Source organism: Cucumis sativus, chromosome 4 (genome assembly GCF_000004075.3).
Source record: "Cucumis sativus cultivar 9930 chromosome 4, Cucumber_9930_V3, whole genome shotgun sequence".
NCBI lineage: Eukaryota > Viridiplantae > Streptophyta > Magnoliopsida > Cucurbitales > Cucurbitaceae > Cucumis > Cucumis sativus.
Window position 1 is genome coordinate 1892355 of NC_026658.2, and position 12474 is coordinate 1904828.

At 33.8% G+C, this 12474-nt stretch overlaps 3 protein-coding genes and 1 pseudogene across 3 annotated transcripts; 2 read left to right on the forward strand and 2 right to left on the reverse strand.

The window, feature by feature from the left end:
* Window positions 1-375: 375 nt before the first annotated feature.
* LOC101215245 lies at window positions 376-921 on the reverse strand. The gene has a single exon (XM_004152068.3). The coding sequence runs from the start codon at window positions 829-831 to the stop codon at window positions 625-627; it is 207 nt and encodes a 68-aa protein (XP_004152116.1). The 5' UTR covers window positions 832-921; the 3' UTR covers window positions 376-624.
* A 1594-nt stretch (window positions 922-2515) lies between these two features.
* On the forward strand, window positions 2516-3717 carry LOC116403269 (annotated as a pseudogene).
* Window positions 3718-4819: 1102 nt separating this feature from the next.
* Window positions 4820-7704, forward strand: LOC101214285 (probable aldo-keto reductase 4). The gene is made up of 4 exons (XM_004152064.3): window positions 4820-5473; window positions 6124-6296; window positions 6377-6479; window positions 7069-7704. Exons 1-4 carry the CDS (start codon window positions 5057-5059, stop codon window positions 7402-7404), a joined length of 1029 nt encoding a protein of 342 aa, XP_004152112.2. The 5' UTR covers window positions 4820-5056; the 3' UTR covers window positions 7405-7704.
* Window positions 7705-9119: 1415 nt separating this feature from the next.
* LOC101219446 (probable xyloglucan galactosyltransferase GT14) lies at window positions 9120-11620 on the reverse strand. The gene has a single exon (XM_004152253.3). The coding sequence runs from the start codon at window positions 10878-10880 to the stop codon at window positions 9189-9191; it is 1692 nt and encodes a 563-aa protein (XP_004152301.1). The 5' UTR covers window positions 10881-11620; the 3' UTR covers window positions 9120-9188.
* Between the last annotated feature and the right edge of the window lie 854 nt (window positions 11621-12474).

Sequence of the window (12474 nt, forward strand, 5' to 3'; positions counted from 1 at the left end):
TTATAAATTTGTTTTTATATGATAAATATTGAAGCAGGTATATGTTGTACCAAAGTATATAGGTGTGAGACTTTTAGCAAAGATGCCCCATCAAAATAATACAAAACTCCACCCACATGCAACATTTATTATACTATATTAACTTTAAATAGACACATTATTAAACAATATAATAAATGAGTAACTTGGTCCACATCTATAATTTGACCTAATTTACTATCCTTTTCTTCTATTATTATTTGAACTGATTAAATCAAAAGACATTAGAGGGTCATTAGAGTAATCCTAAATAATGTCACAATTATATCATAAATTTATACCCTAAACTTTTAGTTTGAAAATAAATCCATATATTTAGTATAAAAGAGTTATTAATTGGGTAAGATAATGAGTTTGGTACTAAATTTAAGAAACCGATACAATTGAGATTCAAATGAAAAGTTCAAGCGTGAATCGAGAGGGGCAACAAGTTATTAAAATCGATACGATACAACAATTTCATTAACATACAAATTTAAACATTTTCTTTTTAAACGAAAGGAAAAGAAAATTGATACGATGTATGGAACTTAGTTTATATATACCTGGGAAGAGATGAAATTGATATTACATGAGATTGATGTATCAGATGTAGATATGAGGATGAAGGACGAGAGTGAAGAGACAGAAGAGGGCGAAGAAGATGAGGGAATGAAGAAAAATGGAGGTGGCACTTGTTTCGAAGTTTCCGAACACGATGAACTTTTCGGCACCGTGGACCTGAAAGAGAAGCCCTGGAGATAGAAGAATGAACAGAATCAGTGCTACAACTACTGGCCCCCAATCCGCCATTGATATATCTTCTTCTTCTTCTTGTTAGCTTAGCTTGCCTTTTCTCTCTAAAGTCTCTGCTATATATCTATATATGCTGTTTTTATATTTGGCCTATCAAACCCCCAGTCATTTTTAAACTATAACTTAATTAATTTTCATTATTTCAATTACAATTTGGTTTGGGAGTATTCTTTGTAAATTCTTCATAAAATTGGTCCTACTAATTATATTAATTTTCAATTTTGTCTTTTTTTAATCATTTATATAAATTGTCATTATTCTTTAAAATAAAATAAAGTTTGAAAAATGACGTTTCATTAAATATTATTTATTCGTTTAATATACAATTTGAACTTAGTTTCTCTTTTTAGTATTTTCTTAAAATATTTGTTCACTTATGATGATTATATTGACGTTTGAATTTTGTTTTTATTTTTGGTTCTTGAGAGGTATTGAATTTGATATCTTTGGTATTGGTGATATGAAATTAAGAACAAATCAATAGCAACTACCACCTCGATTTTGCAATTTGTCAAAGAATTATGTTTTTTTTTTTAAAAAAAAAATACAAGAATGATAACTCCTCTCCATAATAAAGAGTAGTTAAATTTGTTTATTAAGAAATTTCAATGAAATAGCTACAGATTTGAAAAGTCATTTAATCTTATTATTATTATTTAAAAGACTGTGGAAGACTTTTTTAAGAGAAATATTCCATTACCAGTAATCCAAAATGTCTTATTCAATTCTAAAAAGAAAACACAACAAGATAATGTGGAATTTAAAATCCAATTAAGTTTAATCATTTTGGTAATAAAATAAATATGGATTTCAATTAACATTTACTTCAAGAAGAAATATATGTTAATCATCAGTGACGTAATTCATTATGTAAATTAAACCGTAGGTCTATTCAAAATTGATCAAATTAGTTAGAACAATATATTAATTATGAATCAATATAAATTTTTGTTTATATTTTATAGATACTTTCAATAATTTTTTTTTATTTACGATAACTCTTCAATGTACTGCTAAAGTGAAAATGTAATCAAATAGGAAAAAGAAAAAAAAAAAGATAGTAACCTAATTATTGAAGAGATTTATGTATGATTCAAAACATACAATGATTCGCATTGCTAATAAATTTAATAAATTAAAATAGAAGTCTTTATCATACTCAAAATTATTAGACTTTTGACTTATCTTTTCCGTCTTCTTTCATTTTGAGTCTATACATATATTTTTTTAAATCATGAAATGAATTACATAAGAATTAGACTAATTTGAGAGTCGAGGGCATCAAAACATTTTTCTTGTTTTATTGTTGGAGTGAGAAGAGGGACAACGGTAACAATCAATAATACTATACTTTTTACGTATAGTTTGGTTCGTGGATCATATTTGAAGGGCTAAACAAGAGAGGAAAGATCCTTTTATGTAATTTCTATACTTTCCACGTTAAAACGTCTTTCCTAAGTTAATATTGGTGTGCATATTCACAAACATTATGCTAATTAAATTGAATACAGATGGATAGAATTATACTAATTAGAAAGACGAGGAACTACTACCTACTGGTGTGGTGAACCATACCCTAAGAACACAAATAATGCACCTATATGAACAAGATGAGTAGTATAATTAGCTTTGACTACTCCCATTTAAAAAAAGTAGATGATACCATAGGGTGTTAGAAATTTAATAATATTAACGTTTTTTCATTATATTATAGGTTATTTTAAAATTTTAATAATGAAGAAGAAAGTAAAAAAGGTAAGCTGCCCCATGGAAGCAGCAGTCCAACAGCTATCAACCACCACTAAGTCCGTAGATATATTAACCCATTTCCGATCAGCTCCTTCTTCCACTCCGACCATTTTTTCTTCCCTCCGGCGACCTCATAATGGCTTCTCAAGTTCCTAGAATCAAGCTCGGTTCTCAAGGCCTCGAAGTGTCCGCACAAGGTCTCGGCTGCATGGGCATGTCCGACTTCTACGGCCCTCTCCCAAGCCCGAATCCGACATGGTCGCTTTGATCCACCACGCCGTCGACCGTGGCATCACTCGTTTCGGCACCTCCGATAACTACGGCCCATTTACCAACGAAATTCTCGTCGGTAAGGCTTTCAAGGACGGCAACAGAGACAAGGTCGAAGTTGCCACTAAATTTGGAAATACTTTCGCCGACGATGGTAAGAGGGAGATCCGTGGAGACCCTGCCTATGTGAGAGCCGCTTGCGAGGCTAGTTTGAAGCGTCTCGATGTTGACTGCATCAATCTCTATTACCAGCATCGGATTGACACGAGGGTTCCGGTTGAAGTCACGGTTTGTTGCTTTCTTCCTTCTACTCTGTTGCTGCCATACGTCGGCCTTTGAAAAGTAATTCTAAGATCGCAGCTGGCCTTGGCCTGGGTTCGTCACCAAGGGAATGATGTGTGTCCAATTCCCGGAAGAACTAAGATCGAAAATCTCAACCAAAACATTGGAGCTTTAGCGGTAAAACTCACACCTCAAGAACTGGCTGTGCTCGAAGGCTTTGCTGCATATGATGTGGTCAAAGGCGATCGTTATGGAAGTGCCTTGGCGACTTGGAAGACCTCTGAGACACCACCCCTCTCTTCATGGAAAGCCTAAGGTCATACCTCTCTCTAAAGCTGCTTTACATGCAATGGATTTGTCGTTATGCTTTTGGAGTCTGCTGTCTGTTTTTGAATTTTGTGTAATAAATCTATGATGATCATTTTTTAATGATCAAAGAAAAAAGAGAGTAGAAGCTCTTTACTTTCAAGATGTCACTATTTATCAACGCTAATGAAAAGTTTATGATAATGGAGTTTTTAGTGTTGGTTTAGTGAAAAGTTTGGTTTCTTGAAAACAATAATAAAAAAATGTGTTCGAGTAGTGATATTAAAATGTCATTTTCATCATTATACTCGTGGATTCTTTATATTTTAAAAACGATTCTTTATATATATATATTTTTTAAAATTTATTCTTTGTATTTGTATGAACGTAGTTCAACCTTTAACCTCTTAATCAAGGTAGTCTATTGACTATTTTATGTTTAATCGAACTATATTTACGTTGGCTATCGATAATAATAGTGTTCATCCACAAAAAGATAATAGCGTTCATGTAATTTTTATACTTTTCACATTTTATAATTAACGTCGTCTTTCCTTGAAGCTAATATTGATGCGCATGTTCATAAACACTATGGTTAAATTGAATATATACGATTGATAGAATTATATTAATTAGGAGATGAGGACTCCTTGTGGAGATGTCAACTCATTAATCTATTGGATATTTATTTATATAAAAGATTTATAGAACTATAACATGAAGTAGTTTTGTAGTTTTGTGATGAATTTATAGAACCATACCTAAGAACCCAAATAATGCACCTATATGAACAAGATGAGTAATTTAGGCTCTAATTTGAAATGTTTGAGTGAGTACGTTATAATAGCTTACCTAAACGTAACAAAAAGTAAGGTTTAAACTCTATTTTTAGCTTAGTGGTTAAACTAATCAATTATTTCTTCCTCCGATGTCCGATAACTTGAGTCATCAACTACCAACTCGAATGACTACCTTTGGTGACCGACTACAGTGTTCACTTCGACAGATTCCTTTAGCGACCAACTTCAATGACCACCTCGTGACCAATTGTAGTGATTACTTCGACAACCCAGTCCAACGAAGATCACCTTCGAACATAATTATGACCACCTCTAATTACCAACTATCCAACTCCACAAACCACCTTTTAGCACCTTAAATGGATATAGAGATCATATGAGTTTTATTTCCCCTTTTTTTTTCTTTTCATTTACACCTTTCTTTCCTTTTTTATTTTGTTTCTATATAGCATTTGTTAATATATTGGTATATTGATAGATATTGATTGAAATCTATTTATAATTAACCAATATAAAATTTTGGTATATTTTGTTAATACTTTTATGAATTTTATCGGAAGATTAATTTTCTAATTAATAATTCCGTTATTTTGAAGTTGGAAGGCCTGCCGGCCAGACAACAGGAAAAAAAAAAGGGTAAAATTCATAAATTGATTTCAATTTATAAAATTTCGCCGGAAAAAGGGCAAAAAGGTAACCCCCAACGACGCAGCAGCCATCAGCTACCAACCACCACTAAATCCGTAGATAAATTGACCCATTCCCCATCTCCTTCTTCCAATCCGACCATTTTTCTTCTCTCCGGCGACCTCATAATGGCTTCTCAAGTTCCTAGAATCAAGCTCGGTTCTCAAGGTCTCGAAGTGTCCGCACAAGGTCTTGGCTGCATGGGCATGTCCGCCTTCTACGGCCCTCCCAAGCCCGACTCCGACATGATCGCTCTGATCCACCACGCCGTCGACCGCGGCATCACTCTTCTCGACACCTCCGACATCTACGGCCCATTCACCAACGAAATCCTCGTCGGTAAGGCTCTCAAGGACGGCTACAGAGACAAGGTCGAACTTGCCACTAAATTTGGAATTAGTTTCGCCGATGGTAAGAGGGAGATCCGTGGAGACCCTGCCTATGTGAGAGCCGCTTGCGAGGCTAGTTTGAAGCGTCTCGATGTTGGCTGCATCGATCTCTATTACCAGCATCGGATTGACACCAGGGTTCCGATTGAAGTCACGGTTTGTTGTTTTCTTCCTTCTACTCTGTTGCTGCTACGTTCTTTGGATCAGTTTTGCTTGCTATCAATTATATACTGCGTTTTGGTATATTGGTAATTTGAGGATTGAGACCATAATTTGAGATGAAAAGTATGCACTTCCATTTTCATGATTTGGAAATGAAAGCCCACGTTTACCTTGAATTTCTGTCTCATCAAGTTGTAATTAAGAATTGCGAGTTGTCATTATTTCTGAAGGATGATAATTTCATGTCTATTTAAATATAGGTAAGCTTTTATAGGTAGTTACTGTTTAGGTATATATGCCCTTTTCCCCTTCTATTTCTTGATCAACTTTTCCTTCAACTTTTCCTACCTAAGATTTAATATTTTACAGGTTTTCTTAATATACAAATGTTGTAGTGTTAGGCAGGTTGTTCTTTGAGTTTAGGAAAGTCTTTCAACTTATCATGATGATTTCCCTCTTTTGTCTGTGGAAAGATTGGAGAACTTAAAAAATTAGTCGAAGAAGGTAAACCAAGTACATAATTTAAAATAACTATGAAATGAAAATTTAAAATTAGTTTTAATAGTGATGAAAATGTAATGAGAAAGTAGGGATTAAAAATGCAATATGGATTGTCATATGTGTATATATTGATTTGATTATAGATTGGGGAGCTGAAGAAACTGGTTGAAGAAGGGAAAATAAAGTATATAGGTTTATCTGAAGCTTCAGCTTCCACAATAAGAAGAGCACATGCTGTTCATCCAATAACAGCTGTGCAGCTTGAGTGGTCATTGTGGTCAAGAGATGTAGAGGAAGAGATCATTCCTACTTGCAGGTGAGGATTTATTAGTGCCAGTATCTAACCTTTTGCTAGATTGATTGTTGACCTCAATATTATTTTTTCAATTGTCAAAGGGAACTTGGCATTGGAATTGTGGCATACAGCCCTCTTGGACGAGGCTTCTTCTCTTCTGGGCCCAAGCTCGTCGAAGGTCTCGAAGATAATGATTTCCGAAAGGTTTGCATCTAATTGTTTAGCTTGTACTAAATTGGCTTTATTTTGTTTGAATGAAGTTTAGGATCCTTTTGTTTATGTAATACAAGTTTAGCTCATAATTTCAAAGATGATCAAGCTGTTTTGTGATTGGCAACCCTGTCTGCTGGTGTTTCTCAACCGTTAAATTAAGTATAGAGTGGCCAGTGGAAAGTATCATTGAATTATTCTTAACGCATACTACGGGGTTCTATTGAGAATTAAATCATTAATTTGATACTTTCTTTTCTATTCTAATGTAAAGTTTGAGAACGACGTGAGTTTCTTATATGACAAAGAGACATAGCATCAGCATCTGTTAAAGTTAAACTGCTCCCTGGTTATATTTAAACTATTCAGTTTCAAAATATTTATAGTCTGCATTACTCTTTATCTTATCAAGTTGTAATAATTTTTTTGTCACTTCCGTTCTTGATAGATAGTGATTTCTATGGTTTTTCTATTCCGTTGGTTGCTTTTTCACTTTACAATCAATGCTGAAGCTTAACTGTCTATGAACATGCTCTTCTTGAGTTAATAAGATTCTGTTTTAAATGTCTTATATTCTGTGTAGCATTTGCCGCGGTTCCAAGGCGAAAATCTAGAGCACAATAAAACTGTGTTTGAGAAGGTCAGTGCTATAGCAGAAAGAAAAGGATGCACCACATCGCAGCTGGCCTTGGCCTGGGTTCACCACCAAGGGGACGATGTGTGTCCAATTCCCGGAACAACTAAGATTGAAAATCTCAACCAGAACATTGGAGCTTTAACGGTAAAACTCACATCTGAAGAACTGGCTGAGCTCGAAGGCTTTGCTGCAGATGATGTGGTCAAAGGCGATCGATATCAAAGTGCCTTTGCGACATGGAAGACCTCTGAGACACCACCCCTCTCTTCATGGAAAGCCTAAGGTCATACCATTGTCTAAAGCTGCTTTACATGATGCTATGGACATGTCATTAGTTTTTGGAGTCTGCTGTCTGTTTTCGAATTGTATAATAAATCTATGATCATTTTTAATAATCAAAGAAAAAAGATAATAGAAGCATCTTTACTTTTATAAGAGCTGAAACTTGAACAAGATGTCACTATTTATCAGCTCTAGCTGGGATGATGTCTTGTATGTATCGTACTCAAACAGGAGAATGTTTATAATAATGGAATTCTTAGCTTTGGTTTAATGGAAAGTTTGGTACGTTCTTGGAAACAATAATATGAAAATGTCTTCATATTCAAATGTCATTTTTATTACATACTTTTGGATTCTTTGTATTTTAAAATTTAAAATTTTAGTTTGTGCACTTGTACGGGCGTATTTTATGTTGAAAAATATAATGCGAACATGTTTTCAAAATTTATTGTGATGGTTAAGAGAGTAATTTTTTTAGATTATCAGTAGAAACTAATTTTAAGATTTGTTGAAATAATTTTAAGATTTGTTGAAAGAATATAGATTGAATTTGATTTGAAAATACATCAACAATTCAATAAGTTTCAAAGTATAAAGATTAAAGCCACTTTCAAATGTCAGTTGATGTCAAAATGAATATATCCCAACTGATAGAGCTTTTGTACTATCAATTTTGAAGTTAGATGTTCAATTTCGTCATTCTCACGTGTAAAAAAAACCTATGAAGATGGGAGATTGGAAATCTTGGGCTCAAGGTAGAAGTTACACATCAATTACGAGCTTAACTCACCCAGACATTTCTAATAAAATGTTGATCAAACCAATGTGTGCAAACAAAAGGTCTATTGAACTCTATTTTTTTAGTACCTATCTAAACCTAATTGATCAAGTATTTGTTTGTTTTACATCTTAGGATAATCAAACCTACTCAAATGAACCAATTTGATTGAGATTGTATTACTTTTTTTTTTTTTGTATAAATGACCTCTTTAGGTTCGAGTGTATTACTGATGACTCATCTCTCACAAAAGTATGAAATCTAACATTTTGCTTATGTCAAATTTGACACCACATTTTTACTACTTATCATGGTAGGAATGACATTTCTATTGTAACATTATCTCATCGTTATTAACATACATTTTTACCACATGTACAGTTTTTTCATGTAACTTATTCGCTTAGGTATGGTCTTGTATATTATGCATCGACCAACACTAACGTGATCTCATTTTTGTTGTTACAATTTCTCGTGAACATAGGTGGAGAAAACTCAATCATTATCACATTAGAGCTATAATAGATATTGTCATATCTAACGTGATAAGTTAGATAAAAAAAGAAGGGACTTGATGTAAGTAAAAAGAAAATTTGATTTCATACTTTTTGAGGTATCAATCATAAACGAGCTCCTCAATAGGTGACTCGTACGAAAATCTTGAGATTTTGTTTGTTTACTTTTTTTTCAATTTTCCCATGCACTTCTACAACCTAGAGGTTGGCTATAGATCAGACCGTAGACCGTACCCAATATATAAAGAATGTGATTAGTCTGCATACTATTCATACAATAGGAACTTTGTTTCTCCATTGATACAAGTTAGAAATATTCAACAACATATAGCTAAAATGAGACAAAAAAATAATATTACGCTGAACTAAGAACACTCAACTTCATGAGAATTATTATCTAGTCAAAATAAACCAAAGAAATCTACTAATTTCCTGTTGCTTGGATTTACAATAAAACACTAAGAACTGAGATCAAAATCACCATGCTTGTTTTATATAAATCCAAGCATTTCAAACTTTTTCATGTTCATATCAGCAAAATCAACAGTCGGATCTTTACCTTCCTCAATCCCTTTCCTTACCCTCTCCACTCTCTCAAGAATCCCTTTAACTGCTATATCAAAAGCATCTTCAAAACTCTCTAATCTTGATCTGGGATCTGCATAAACCACCCTAGGAATCATTTTAACAACCTGATTTCTCATCTCCAAAACTTCCTTACTAGAAATTCCCTCCAAAACCTCACTTACATTCACCTCTTTCTCTTTAACCCTCTTTGAAGGAATAAAAACAGAGTATTTTTTGTGATCCTTTGGAAGATGCCAAATGTATTGTGCGTAAGCTGTTCCAGGGTGAAAGAAAACAGGTATACAACCAGCTAAAATAGCATCAAAGATTGATCTTCTTGTAAATGAATCCCCTGGTGGTTGCAAGCAAAAAACTGAGTTCAAAAATGTGTTTATCACTGCTACAGGATCACCACATTTCTTCTCTCCAGGGATACATGCCAAAAAGTAGCAGCTTTTTGAAGCTTTGCACTGATTTATGAGTTCCCCTCTAATGGAGGTTTCTTGTGTTGGCCTTGGTCCTCCTATGAAGGAGAAAAGGAAAGGTCTTTTCTGTCTTTTCACCTTCCTTTGCCATTCTATGATTTGGGAGTCACTTGAAGGATGGAAATCAGTGGGATACGGGATTGCATAATCATTGTTCCAATATCCTGTTTCTATTGTTAGCATTGTCATGTTTTTAGGCTCTGGTAAAAGCATTAGCTTTGATCCCCAGTCTGAGTCATTTTCATTATTTCTTCTGAAATCCCAAGTGATTCTTCCTCCAATGAAGAAATGGTCTCTACCCCACAGGGATTTCCATTCTGATGTATGTGAAAGCCATTTACCTAATTCAACTGGGCCTTTGTCTCTTATTGAAGCATTGAATCCCCAAAGATATGGGCCAACATCAAGGCCTGCATAGAATGGCACAAAAATTGCTGCTGCTTTAAAAGAATCCTTTGTTAAGCATTTGTATTGCTTCATTCTCTGGTGGAAAATGACTTCCAATGCAAATTGGTTGGTGTAAAACCAGCCTTTGTTTGTTAAAACTCTTTTGGGGTTTTGAACTTTTGGTCCTAATCCCATGTTTTCCCACATAAATCTGCAAACTTCTGACCATTTCAAATGAGGTAATCTGCAGTTCTCAACTAAGTCTTCATTGAATTTCTTGGGAAGATTATGAACGTAAATGTATTTTCCTATGCATGATGGATCCTCTGTTTTCAGTGGAACTGTTTTTGGCAGTTGAACAGCATGAGATTGAGATGGTTTGGTTTTTACTGATCTGCCTCTTCGACGAACAGCTCGTTTTCTTGATCTTCTACCTGGACGAGAATTAGTGGAGGAAATGGTTTGAGTTTTGACAATGGCTTCTTTTTCTGGGTTTTGGTCAATGGAGGAGCTTTCGCTATCGGTTACAATGGCTTCTTTTTCTGGTTTTGTATCGTTGGTGGGGTTTAAAGAAACGGGCGATGAAGAATTTGAGAAGTCATCGGTTAAGTGGGTGACTTCATTCTTTCTTGTTTCATACAAGGCAGAGTAATCAAAGAAGAACAATACAAAACATAAAATGAAGGAGGTTAGTGCAATAAAACGAATTGGATTAGTGCATTTTGGAACTATAATCTTCTGCATTTTTCAGCTGCTTTTCAATGGACTTAACCACCTAAAAACATTAGCACAAATTTTTTTACGTAACAACTCACTATAACAAACGACAACTTTGAGAGAAGGATGCCTCCTCTCTTGACAAAGAAGTTTAGTAAAATAGCTCCATAACTTCAAGAGAAACGATGAAACAACAAATTGTAGTAACAAAACTCGAACACACAACACAGGTTTCCACAAAGTCGTAATACCATGTATGGAGGCCAACACTCTACAACGAGAGTGAGCGTAATGATGTCGGCCCTACGATGACAAGTGAGAAATAGAATATATGGGATTATAAAGAAGGCATTAAAGGACCAAAAGAGAGAGAAAAAAAACCCCCTTCAAATGGTGGTGAAGACAGAGCTATGAGGGAAAAGGAATTGTATTATTTCTTCTTTAGCAGAAACACTGCAACAGGAAGGGATGAAAATGGAGGTTTTTTGTTTTGTTTATTCTTTTTCTTGAAAGGGAAGGAAGGAGAAAGAGAGGATGTTGATGGTGAAGGAATGGAAGAAAATGAGGAGGTTTTTCTTTTTGAGAAATCCATTGAATGAAAGAATAGAGCCATAGAAGGCAAAATATTTACGTCCTTCAATGGAAAACCTTCTAAACATAACCTCTCTTTTATTGCCATTTAATTTCATCCCAATTTTAGTTTTGTATGTTTCCATTTTGTTTTTGTTTCGTCCATTACATCCCATCCTCAAAAACAGTCATATTCTAGTTCCTCCACATAGTTGAAGTTAGAGGTGAAAACGGTTCGGTTCAATTTGGCCAAACCTAACCACATAATTCAGTTCGATTTAAGAAACAACTATATTTTTACTCTTTGAATGGTCATCCATAGTTAAAGTATTTATTTGTTTTTTTTAGCTCATCAACGTGTGACTATGGATGAGAAGATTCCAACCTATTTAAAGCTTGTTTTTTTTTTATTTACTAAAAAAGTTCTATTATCCTAATTTTTTTTTGAAAGAATCAAATAACTAAAATAGGAGAAATTCCAAAGTAGGGAAAGCCACAATGCAATTACTTGGGTTAATAATTTTTTTTTCTGTTTTTTTCCTTTTTCTTTTTCCTACTATTGATTATATACCTACTTAATATTACAATTTATTATGTATATTAGGTCTAGTTTTATATTTTTTTACAAAACAAAAAAAACTTGTGCTTATTTTTAGAAGAAAAAAAAGATGTTTATTTCCCCCACATTTGCTTTTGGATGAAGTGTAAAGACAATCAAATAATACTTTTGAAGGTTGAAAGATACGTAATACACACATATGCATGTTTTTAACCTGTTTTCAATCTTACTATCCATTATTGCTACTTTTTATATTCGCAATAATAAAAGCAGGTAGCAAAAAGAAATAAAGAAAATGAGAAGTGAAAAACTAACCCTTAAGGTGTGAAAAAGAGAGATCCCAACTCACATGTACAAATATTCTATTTCCATGACTAATGTTTAGGTCTTTTTCCCAAAATTAACTAAAATTTAATGCTTCCATTTTTTATTAACACGACGAACTAACATTTATCGACTCATTACATGTTATAGATGAAGAGATTAAGAGAT

Excerpts from the sequence above, each read along its gene's own strand:
- LOC101215245 (XM_004152068.3), bottom strand. The coding sequence starts at position 831 with ATGGCGGATTGGGGGCCAGTAGTTGTAGCACTGATTCTGTTCATTCTT.
- LOC101214285 (XM_004152064.3), top strand. The coding sequence starts at position 5,057 with ATGGCTTCTCAAGTTCCTAGAATCAAGCTCGGTTCTCAAGGTCTCGAA. Across the intron at positions 5,474-6,123 it reads GGGTTCCGATTGAAGTCACG|ATTGGGGAGCTGAAGAAACT; the intron begins GTTTGTTGTTTT and ends ATTTGATTATAG. Across the intron at positions 6,297-6,376 it reads GAGATCATTCCTACTTGCAG|GGAACTTGGCATTGGAATTG; the intron begins GTGAGGATTTAT and ends CAATTGTCAAAG.
- LOC101219446 (XM_004152253.3), bottom strand. The coding sequence starts at position 10,880 with ATGCAGAAGATTATAGTTCCAAAATGCACTAATCCAATTCGTTTTATT.